Source organism: Neopsephotus bourkii, unplaced genomic scaffold, assembly GCF_033783945.1.
Source record: "Neopsephotus bourkii isolate Nb327-2 ecotype Australia unplaced genomic scaffold, CSIRO-AGI_Nbou_v1 NB_291, whole genome shotgun sequence".
NCBI classification, from domain to species: Eukaryota; Metazoa; Chordata; class Aves; order Psittaciformes; family Psittacidae; genus Neopsephotus; species Neopsephotus bourkii.
The window spans coordinates 1-10,305 of NW_026900800.1; the positions used below are offsets into that span (position 1 = coordinate 1).

Sequence of the window (10,305 nt, forward strand, 5' to 3'; positions counted from 1 at the left end):
CCCATCCAATGGGATGCTCCCATTCCCCCCCCATCCAATGGGACGCTCCCATTGGTCCCCATGGAAGGTTCCAACTCACGATGGTTTTGGGGGTGATGTTCAGGGCCCTGCACACCAGGTCCAGGATGTCCTGGACCGGAACCGTTACCGGGGCAACGAACTCCTTGCTGGGGGGGGGGAGATGGGGGTCAAAGGGGGGGAGATGGGGGTTAAAGGGGGGAGATGGGGGTTAAAAGGGGGGGGGATTTTGGGGTGATTTCTGTGTATTTTGGGGTGTTTCAGGTGTCTTTTGGGGTGATTTAGGGCTGTTTCGGGGTGTTTTGGGTGTATTTTGGGGTGATTTGGGGCTGTTCCAGGCGGTTTTGGGTGTATTTTGGGGTGTTCTGGATGTATTTTTGGGTGTTTTGGGGGTGTCTTAGGGCTGTTTCAGGTGTATTTTAGGGGTTTATTTTGGGGTGTTTCGGGTGTATTTTGGGTGTATTTTGTGGTGATTTGGTGCTGTTTTGGGTGCATTTTGGAGTGTTTTGGGGCCGTTATAGTGCATTTTTGGTGAATTTGGGGCTGTTTTAGTGCATTTTTGGTACATTTGGGTCTGTTTTGCTGTATTTGGGTGCATTTTGGGCCATTTTGGTGCATTTTGGGCCATTTTGGTGCATTTTGGGTGCATTTGGGACCATTTTGGTGCATTTTGAGCCATTTTGGTGCATTTTGGGTGCATTTGGGACCATTTTGGTGCATTTTGAGCCATTTTGGTGCGTCTTGTGTGCATTTGGGGCCGTTTTGCTGCATTTTGGGCCATTTTAGTGCATTTTGGGTGCATTTGGGACCGTTTTGGTGCATTTTGAGCCATTTTGGTGCATTTTGGGTGTATTTTGGGCCATTTTGCTGCATTTTGCGTGCATTTGGGACCATTTTGCTGCATTTTGGGCCATTTTGCTGCATTTTGGGTGCATTTGGGGCCGTTTTGGTGCATTTTGGGCCATTTTGGTGCATTTTGGGTGCATTTTGGGCCATTTTGCTGCGTTTTGGGTGCATTTTGGGCCGTTTTGGTGCATTTTGGGTGCATTTTGGGCCATTTTGGTGCATTTTGGGTGCATTTGGGGCCGTTTCTGTACCTGAGCAGCAGCTGCAGCACCCGCGCCAGCCCCGAGCAGCGCTTGTGCAGGGTGAGGCTGATGCTGGGGTCCCCGTCGGGGGGGGCCGGGAGCAGAAGCTCCACCCCCGGCCCCTCATAGGGCAGCGGCTCTGGGGGGTGGGGAAAGGGGGGGTCAAGGACAGGGTCCCCATAGAGCCCCATAGACCCCCCATAGACCCCCATAGACCCCCCATAGCCCCACATAGACCCCCCATAGCCCCCCATATCCCCCCCATAGATGCCCATAGACTCCCATAGACCCCCCATAGACCCCCCATAGACCCCCATAGACCCCCATAGACCCCCATAGACCCCCCATAGACCCCCAACCCATAGACCCCCATAGACCCCCCATAGACCCCATAGCCCCCCATAGCCCCATACCCCCATATCCCCCCATAGCCCCATAGACCCCCATAGCCCCCCATAGACCCCCATAGACCCCCCATAGAACCCCATAGACCCCCATAGACCCCCCATAGACCCCCATAGACCCCCATAGACCCCCCATAGACCCCCATAGACCCCCCATAGACCCCCCATATCCCCCCCATAGACCCCCATATCCCCCCCATAGACCCCCATATCCCCCCCATAGACCCCCATATCCCCCCATAGACCCCCCATAGACCCCCATATCCCCCCATAGACCCCCCATATCCCCCCCATAGACCCCCCATAGACCCCCATATCCCCCCCATAGACCCCCATAGACCCCCATAGCCCCCCATAGACCCCATAGACCCCCATATACCCCCCATAGACCCCCATAGACCCCCCATAGCCCCCCATAGACCCCCATAGACACCCCCATAGCCCCCCATTACCGCTCTCGCAGCCCTCAAAGAGCTCCCCGAGCAGCCCATGCAGCGTTGCCAGCAGCCCCTGGAGCTCCTGGTGCCAGCCCTCGGTGTGACGCAGCCCCTGCGCGAAGCCGCGGCCCAATGCCGGTACCAGTGCATAGCATTCACATGCCAGCTGTAAAACAGGGCGAAAACGGGTAAAAACAGCCCTAAAACGGTCTAAAAACCCCAAAAATGGCATCAAACACCCCCTAAAACCCCCAAAATGAGCCAAAACGGCCCCAAAATGAGCGAAAATGGCCCCAAATGAGCCCAAAACGGCCCTAAAGCGCCCTCTGGAGGCCAGGTGAGGGATTGCAGCTCGGTGGTGGTACCAGTGCAGAGCATTTACACGCCAGCTGTAAAACAGGGCGAAAACGGGTAAAAACAGCCCTAAAACGGTCTAAAAACCCCAAAAATGGCCTTAAACGCCCCCTAAAACCCCCAAAATGACCCCAAAATGAGCCAAAACGGCCCCAAAATGAGCGAAAATGGCCCTAAATGAGCCTAAACACCCCTAAAGCGCCCTCTAGAGACCAGGTGAGGGATTGCAGCTCGGTGGTGGTACCAGTGCATAGCACTCGCACGCCAGCTGTAAAACAGGCGAAAACGGGTAAAAACAGCCCTAAAACGGTCTAAAAACCCCAAAAATGGTTTTAAACGCCCCCTAAAACCCCCAAAATGAGCCAAAACGGCCCCAAAATGAGCGAAAATGGCCCCAAATGAGCCCAAAACAGCCCTAAAGCGCCCTCTGTAGGCCAGGTGAGGGATTGCAGCTCGGTGGTGGTACCAGTGCATAGCATTCACACGCCAGCTGTAAAACAGGGCGAAAACGGGTAAAAACAGCCCTAAAATGGTCTAAAACCCCCCAAAATGGCTTTAAACGCCCCCTAAAACCCCCAAAATGAGCCAAAACGGCCCCAAAATGAGCGAAAATGGCCCCAAATGAGCCCAAAACGGCCCTAAAGCGCCCCCTGGAGCACAGGTGAGGGAAACAGCTCTGACCAGTGCAAGCATACGCCAGCTGTAAAACAGGGCGAAAACGGTTAAAAACAGCCCTAAAACGGTCTAAAAACCCCAAAAATGGTCTTAAACGCCCCCTAAAACCCCCAAAATGAGCCCAAAATGAGCCAAAACAGCCCCAAAATGAGCCAAAACAGCCCCAAAATGAGCCTAGAACACCCCTAAGGCGCCCTCTGGAGGCCAGATGAGGGATTGCAGCTCAGTGGTGGTACCAGTGCATAGCATTCGCATGCCAGCTGTAAAATAGGGCGAAAACAGGTAAAAACAGCCCAAAACGGCCTAAAACACCCCAAAAATGGCGTCAAACGCACCCTAAAACCCCCAAAATGACCCCAAAATGAGCCAAAACAGCCCAAAATGAGCCTAAACACAGCAGCTCGGTGGTGGTACCAGTGATAAAATGGGCCAAAACAGCCCCAAAACAGCTCAAAACCACCCCAAATCCACCTGAAACACCTCCTAAACCCTGCAAAATGACCCAAAATCCATGTAAACCAGCCCAAAATGACCCAAAAATGGTGTAAAATGCCTTAAAACGGCCCTAAAACCCCCTTGGGGGCGAGTGGGAGAGCCCAAGTGCCAACTAGAATAGGGGGGGAAACGAATTAAAACAGTCCTGAAACAGCCCAAAAACCACCTAAAACAACCCCAAAACCACCCAAAACCACCCCAAAATGGCCCAAAATCACCCCAAATTAGGATGGGAACCCCCAAAACCAAAATGGGGGGTGCACCCCCAAAATTAAACACCCCCCCCCCTTTACCTGTTGCACTTGGGGGGAGTCGGAGTCGATGCGGGCTAGGAAATAGGCGGCCAGTTTCCCCTATGGGAATATGGGGGTCAATGGGGGGGGATGGGGGGACCCCTCCCCCATCCCATTTGGACCATTCCATTTGGGGGGGGGGGGATGGAAAGGGGGGACCCCTCCCCCATCCCATTTGGACCATTCCATTTTGGAGGGGGGGGTGGAAATGGGGGAACCCCTCCCCCCCCATCCCATTTGGACCATTCCACTGGGGGGGGATGGGGGGAACCCCTCCCCCATCCCATTTGGACCATTCCATTTTTGGGAGTGGGGGGGGGATGGAAAGGCGGGAACCCCTCCCCCATCCCATTTGGACCATCCCATTTTGGGGGTGGGGGGGATGGAAAGGGGGGACCCCTCCCCCATCCCATTTGGACCATTCCATTTTGAGGATGAATGGGGGGCAATGGGGGGGTTCTTACCCTCATAGAGCCACAGGCTCGGGGGTAGAAGCTCATGCAGGCCTTGATGCCCTCTAGGGTGGAGACCTCGCACTTGGGGGGCAGAAGGGGGGGGGTTATGGGGTTAAAGGGGGGGCATCCCCACCCCCCCCACACTGCCCCAATACAGCCCCATAGGGGGCCATAGGGGCATGAGCAGCCCCATTGAGCCACTGTGACCCCCCATAGAAGACTATAGAGACAATAGAGCTCCTATGTAACCCTATATTGCTCCCCATATAGCCCCATATGGCCCCCAAATCCCACTATATCCCCATATTTACTCTATGTAACACCATAACGCCTACATAACCCTATGTAACCCCTTTAAAACCCCACATAACCTCTATAGAACCCTCATAAAACCCCTATATAGCCCCCATAAAACCCTACATAACCCCATATAACCCCTATACAACCCCAAATAACCCCATAGAACCCCTGTAGAAGCCCATATAACTCCATATAACCCCTATAGAACCCCATATAAACCCCATACAACCCTTATATAACCCCATATAACGCTGTGTAACCCTATATAACCCCATATAATCCCCAAACAACCCCTATATAATCCCCATACAACTGCATATACTGCCTATATAACCCCATATAATGCTATACAATCCCATATAATCCTATATAACCCCATATAACACCCTATAACCCCATATAACCCCTATAGAACCCCATAGCACCCCATAGAACCCCATAGACCCCACCTCGGGGCGCAGGGCCAGCAGGGAGGTCAGCAGCCCCAGGATGTGGTCGGCCCCGATGTCCCCATAGCACCCCATAGAACCCCATTGTAACCCCATAGACCCCCATAGACCCCCCATAGACCCCCATAGACCCCCCATAGACCCCCATATCCCCCCATATCCCAGCACTATACCGCCCCCTGCTGGCCACGCCGCACCAGACAAGGCAGAGCAGGGGGCGTGTCCTCAGCTGACCCCGCCCCCTGCAGCACTATACCGCCCCCTAGCGGCCACCCCGTGCCGCGCTCCCCAGCACCATTGACACTCAATGGAAGCGGCTCCCCATAGACCCCCATAGACCCCCCATACCCCCCCATAGCCCCCCATAGCGCCCCATAGGAGCGCACCTCGGGGCGCAGGGCCAGCAGGGAGGTCAGCAGCCCCGGGATGTGGTCGGTCCCGATGTCCCGCGCCAGCTCGGGCAGTTGGGAGGAGAAGCGGAGCAGGTCCTGGAGAACCAGGACCCCCAAGGCCATGGTGGGGGGGGGGTCCTGGGACTATGGGGGGGGAGAGGGGGGGACACGGTGAGGACCCCCATTGGTACCTATGGGGCGTTCCTATGGGGTACACAGTGACCCCTCCATTGGTTCCTATGGAGCATTCCTATGGAGCATCCCTATGGAGCATCAATATAGGGATGCAATGACCCCCCTTTATCCCTATGGAGCATCCCTATGGAACATCCCTATAGGGACGCAATGACCCCCCTTTATCCCTATGGAGCATCCCTATGGGGGCAGCAGAGGGATCTCCAAACCCCATTGGGACCCTCTGAGCCCCATAGAATCCCCTTTGAGGCCACGTCATAACCCCTAGAGACCCCATAGAGCCCCATAGAGCCCCATAGAGACCCATAGAGACCCCATAGACCCCCATAGACCCCCATACAGACCCCACAGACCCCCATAGACCCCCATAGACCCCCCATAGCCCCCCATAGACCCCCATATCCCCCCCATAGACCCCCATAGACCCCCATATCCCCCCCCAGACCCCCATAGACCCCCCATAGACCCCCATATCCCCCCCATAGACCCCCATATCCCCCCCCAGACCCCCATAGACCCCCCATAGACCCCCATAGCCCCCCCATAGCCCTCCCATAGCTCCCCCATAGACCCCCATAGCCCCCCCTTACCTGCAGGAGGTGCTGCAGGGCCCGCAGCCAGCCCAGGCAGTGCTGGGTAAAGGGCTCCGTGGGGCTCTCGCTCACCAGCAGGGAGAGGAGGCAGAGCCCCTCGAACCTGCAACGCCATTGGCTGAGGCAGGCCAAGAGCCGAGCCCTGATTGGCCAACCCCAACCGAGCGCTGATTGGCTGATGGCGGCTAAGCCGCAGCCAATAGGGAGTGGGGGGGTTATGGGTGGGGAACAATGACACGCCCCCCCCATCAACCCCTCCCCATCGCCCATAGGCCAATGGGAGGCAGCACAACACTGAGGTACCATCTGATTGGCTGCTTAATTGCCTAGCCTGTGTGCTGATTGGCTGTCTAATCTCCCTGCCCCACCTTCCCCTAATAAACCAACCAATGAGAGGCAGAGCTGGACTCCAGGCCCTAAAAAGAGACTGCTTCTGATTGGCCTATCCCAAACCTCTGTCTAAACAGCCAATGGCAATGCAGCACCTGCTGCTATTGGCTAACGACCAAGCCACGCCCCCCTCCACCCGCAATGCTGCGTTCCCATTGGCTCCTGCCTCACGTTTTGCTCCCTCCCCCCCCCTTTAAACCGCCAGCCAATAAGAAGGAGGAGGGGGAGGAACGGTGCGCTCTGATTGGCCGAGGCGGCAGCCACTCACCGGGTCTTCATGGAGCTGAGGCGGGCGCTGGTGACCCCCACGAGGCCACCAATGGCCTGAGCGCTCTGCGGTCACGTGATCAGAGGGCGGAGGTCAAGAAGTGGGGCCAACGTGGGGTCAGAGGTCAATGGGGGTCAATGGAGAGATCAATAGGGATCAATGGGGGGTCAGAGGTCCATGGGGGTCAATGGTGGGGGGGGGGCGTCGGGGGGTCAGAGGTCAATGGGGGTCAATGGAGAGATCAATAGAGATCAATGGGGGGTCAGAGGTCAGTGGGTGCAACGGGGAGGTCAATGGGGGACAATGGAGGGGTTATGGGTGTCAATGGGGGGGTCTGAGGTCAATAGGACTCAATGGGGGGGGTCAGAGGTCAATGGGGGTTCAAAGGAGAGGTTATGGGGTTGCAATGGGGGGTCAGAGGTCCATGGGGGTCAATGGGGAGGGCAATGGGGGTCAATGGAGAGGTTATGGGGGGTTAATGGGGGTCAGTGGGGTGGTCAGAGGTCAACGGAGAGGTTATGGGGGGTCAATGGGGTGGTCAGACGTCAATGGGGTGTCAATGGGGGGTGAATGGGGGGGGGTCAGAGGTCAACAAAGGGGGTGAAAGGTCAATGAGGGGATCATTTATGGGTCAAATATTACTGGGGGGCCAAAGGTCACCAAAGGGCTGAGGTCAATGGGGGTGGTCAGAGCAGCATTGGGGGTGGGGGGGTCAATGGGACCTAATGGGGCTCAATGGGGGGGGGGGGGAGTCACGGGGTCTGCAGGGCTGGTCACGTGGTATCCGGAGGGGGGGCGGAACCAAACCAATTTGGGGGGGCGGGGGAAGGGCTCCCGTTACCGGATGCTTTGTGGGGGGAAGGGAGGGGAGGAAACGGAGGGGGGAGGGGCCGGTACCTGGGTCCCGGCGCTGTCGCGGAGGCCCCGCACGAGCCTCGGGAGCGCGCCCCGGGCCGGCGGGAGCGCGCTCAGGGCCTCGAGCAGCGCCGCGCCGGGCGAGCGCGCCGTGCAGCCGGCCGCCATGCTGCCGGCGCTGCGTGATGACGTCAGGACGGCGCGCCGGAAGGGGGAGGGCCAAGCCCGTTCACACCCTCCTGAACACGAACACAACAAACCGGTGTAGGGTGGTTTTTTGGGTCATTTCCAGGTGATTTTGGGTCATTTTGGGTCATTTTTAGGTGGTTTCGGTGCGGTTTGGGGGCATTTTTAGACACCCGGAGGACCGCGTATCACAGAGAGGCCGCGTAGAGCGGCCGCGTCGCGCTGCGCCGCGCATGCGCGGAGGGGCGGGATTAGGCAAGGCCGCGGAGGTCCTAACCGCGAGGTGAAAGCGAAACCGGGGGGAGGAAGCGGAACCGGGAGGAGGAACCGGAAGAGGGAGGCGGGACCGGAAGCGGAAGCGGTGGCCATGGCCGGCTACGCGGTGGCCAACGACCGGCTGCGGGTGCTGGAGGAGCTGGAGCGGGAGATCGCGGCGGCGCTGCAGAGCGCGGGTGCGCGGGGCCTCGGCGGCAGGGGGCGGGGCTTCAGGGGGTCCGGGTGCCATGGTGACCGGAGGGGGCGTGGTTTGCTATTGGGGCCTGCTGAAGGGGCGGGGCTTCAGGGGTCCCGGTTGCCGCGGTGACCGGAAGGGGGCGTGCTGAGGGGCGGGGCTTAAGGAGTCCCGGTTGCCGCGGTGACCAATGGGCGCCCTCTGAGGGCAGCGGTTTCTATGGTGACGGGAGGGGGCGTGGCTTACCGGGCCTGAGCACACAGGGGGCGTGGTCAGAGAGGGAGGTGTGAAGTCACGTGTACCGGGTGCCATGGTGACAAGCGGGGGCGCGGCTTCCAATGGGAGCCCGCTGAGGGGGCGTGGCTTAGCGGGCCTGAGCACATGGGGGCGTGGTCAGAGAGGGAGGTGTGAAGTCACGTGTACCGGGTGCCATGGTGACAAGCGGGGGCGCGGCTTCCAATGGGAGCCCGCTGAGGGGGCGTGGCTTCGGGGGTACCGGTTGCCATGGTGACGGGAGGGGGCGTGGCTTCCCGGTCCCCCTTTGCTATGGGGACCGAAAGGGGCGTGTTTATGGATGGAGGCGTGGCCTGGTTATGGGGGGCGTGGCTTTACATATGCAGGGCCTACGGGTAGAGGGAGTGGTCAGCGCTCAATGGGCGTGGTCTGCTTGGGGGCGTGGCCATAACGGGGGCGTGGCCATTCCCATTCCAGGCCTGGTGATCCTGGAGCTGTCCAAGGAGAAGCCGGGCGAGCGCCCCCTGGAGCGCCAGTCCGCCCAGTTCAGCGCCGCCCTGCTCAAGGTGGAGGCCGAGCTCGCGGCCCAGATCCGGTACCTGACCCAGGTATGGGGGTGCTATGGGGGCTCCATAGCAATAGAGGGGTATAGGGGGTATAGGGGTTGTAGGGGGTATAGGGGATATAGGGGGTATAGGGGATATAGGGGATATAGGGAATATAGGGGGTTATAGGGGGTATAGGGTGTATAGAGAATATAGGGGGTAAAGGGGGCATAGGGGGTAAAGGGGGCATAGGGATGCCATAGCGGGCATAGGGATGCTATAGGGGGCATAGTGGATATAGGGGGCATAAGGGACATAGGGAGCATAGAGATGCCATAGGGGGCATAGGAATGCCATAGAGGGCATACGCATGCCTTAGGGGATATAGGGTCCATAGGGGGGACAGGGATGGCATAGGGAGCATAGGGATGCCATAGGGGATATAGGGGTGCCATAGGGGATATAGGGAACATAGGGATGCCATAGAGGACATAGGAATGCCATAGAGGATATAGTGATGCCATAGGGGATATGGGGGGCATAGGGATGCCATAGAGGACATAGGGATGCTATAGGGGATATAGAGGGCATAAGGATGCCATAGGGGCCATAGGGATGCCATAGGGGATATAGAAGACATAGGGGCCATAGGGTTATATGGCCCTTTATGCCCTATAGAGCCCCCCCTTTATCCCTTATGGGACCTCCTCTTTACACCCCACAGGACCACACACAAACACCCTATAGGAACCCCTGTCTGTGCCCTATAGCCCCCATTGACCCCTTATATGAACCCCCCTTTATGCCCTATAGGCCCCATTGCCACCCTATGGGACCTCCCCATTGACCCCCCCGCCTTCCCCTTTCTCCCCATAGGTGGCTACGGGGCAGCCCCACGAGGGCTCCACTTATGGGGCGCGCAAGAGCTGCCAAATGGCCCTCAACCGCCTCGATTACGCCCGCCTCAAGCTGGGGGACGTGGCCCGAGCCTGCGAACAGCTCCTGGAGACCTAAAAGAAGCCATAATAGGGATTTTTTGCATCAATAAAACCCGTTTTCGCCTTCTTTTAACCCATTTTGTGTTCCGTACGGCAAGATGGCGGCGCGCAGGGAAAGGGGAAGCGGGGGGGTGACGTCATCGCGCAGCGCCGGACGGCGTGCGTAAGGCGACGTCACGGAGAGAGGAAGGGGAGGAGCCAAGATGGCGGCGCCCAGGAGCGGGCTGCTG

At 58.1% G+C, this 10,305-nt stretch overlaps 2 protein-coding genes across 2 annotated transcripts; one reads left to right on the forward strand and one right to left on the reverse strand.

Annotated features, from left to right (window-relative positions):
• Window positions 1-79: 79 nt before the first annotated feature.
• On the reverse strand, window positions 80-7,829 carry PELP1 (proline, glutamate and leucine rich protein 1; the record flags this gene model as incomplete). The annotated part of the gene is made up of 9 exons (XM_061347080.1): window positions 7,704-7,829; window positions 6,807-6,871; window positions 6,146-6,251; window positions 5,355-5,504; window positions 4,229-4,300; window positions 3,765-3,824; window positions 1,963-2,113; window positions 1,116-1,245; window positions 80-167 (listed from the first exon to the last, which is right to left on the reverse strand). Coding segments are annotated over exons 1-9 (948 nt in total), but the record flags the coding sequence as incomplete, so codon positions are not given.
• Window positions 7,830-8,182: 353 nt separating this feature from the next.
• MED11 (mediator complex subunit 11) lies at window positions 8,183-10,091 on the forward strand. Its single transcript, XM_061347081.1, has 3 exons — window positions 8,183-8,299; window positions 9,010-9,140; window positions 9,954-10,091. Exons 1-3 carry the CDS (start codon window positions 8,215-8,217, stop codon window positions 10,089-10,091), a joined length of 354 nt encoding a protein of 117 aa, XP_061203065.1. The 5' UTR covers window positions 8,183-8,214.
• The last annotated feature ends 214 nt before the right edge of the window (window positions 10,092-10,305 follow it).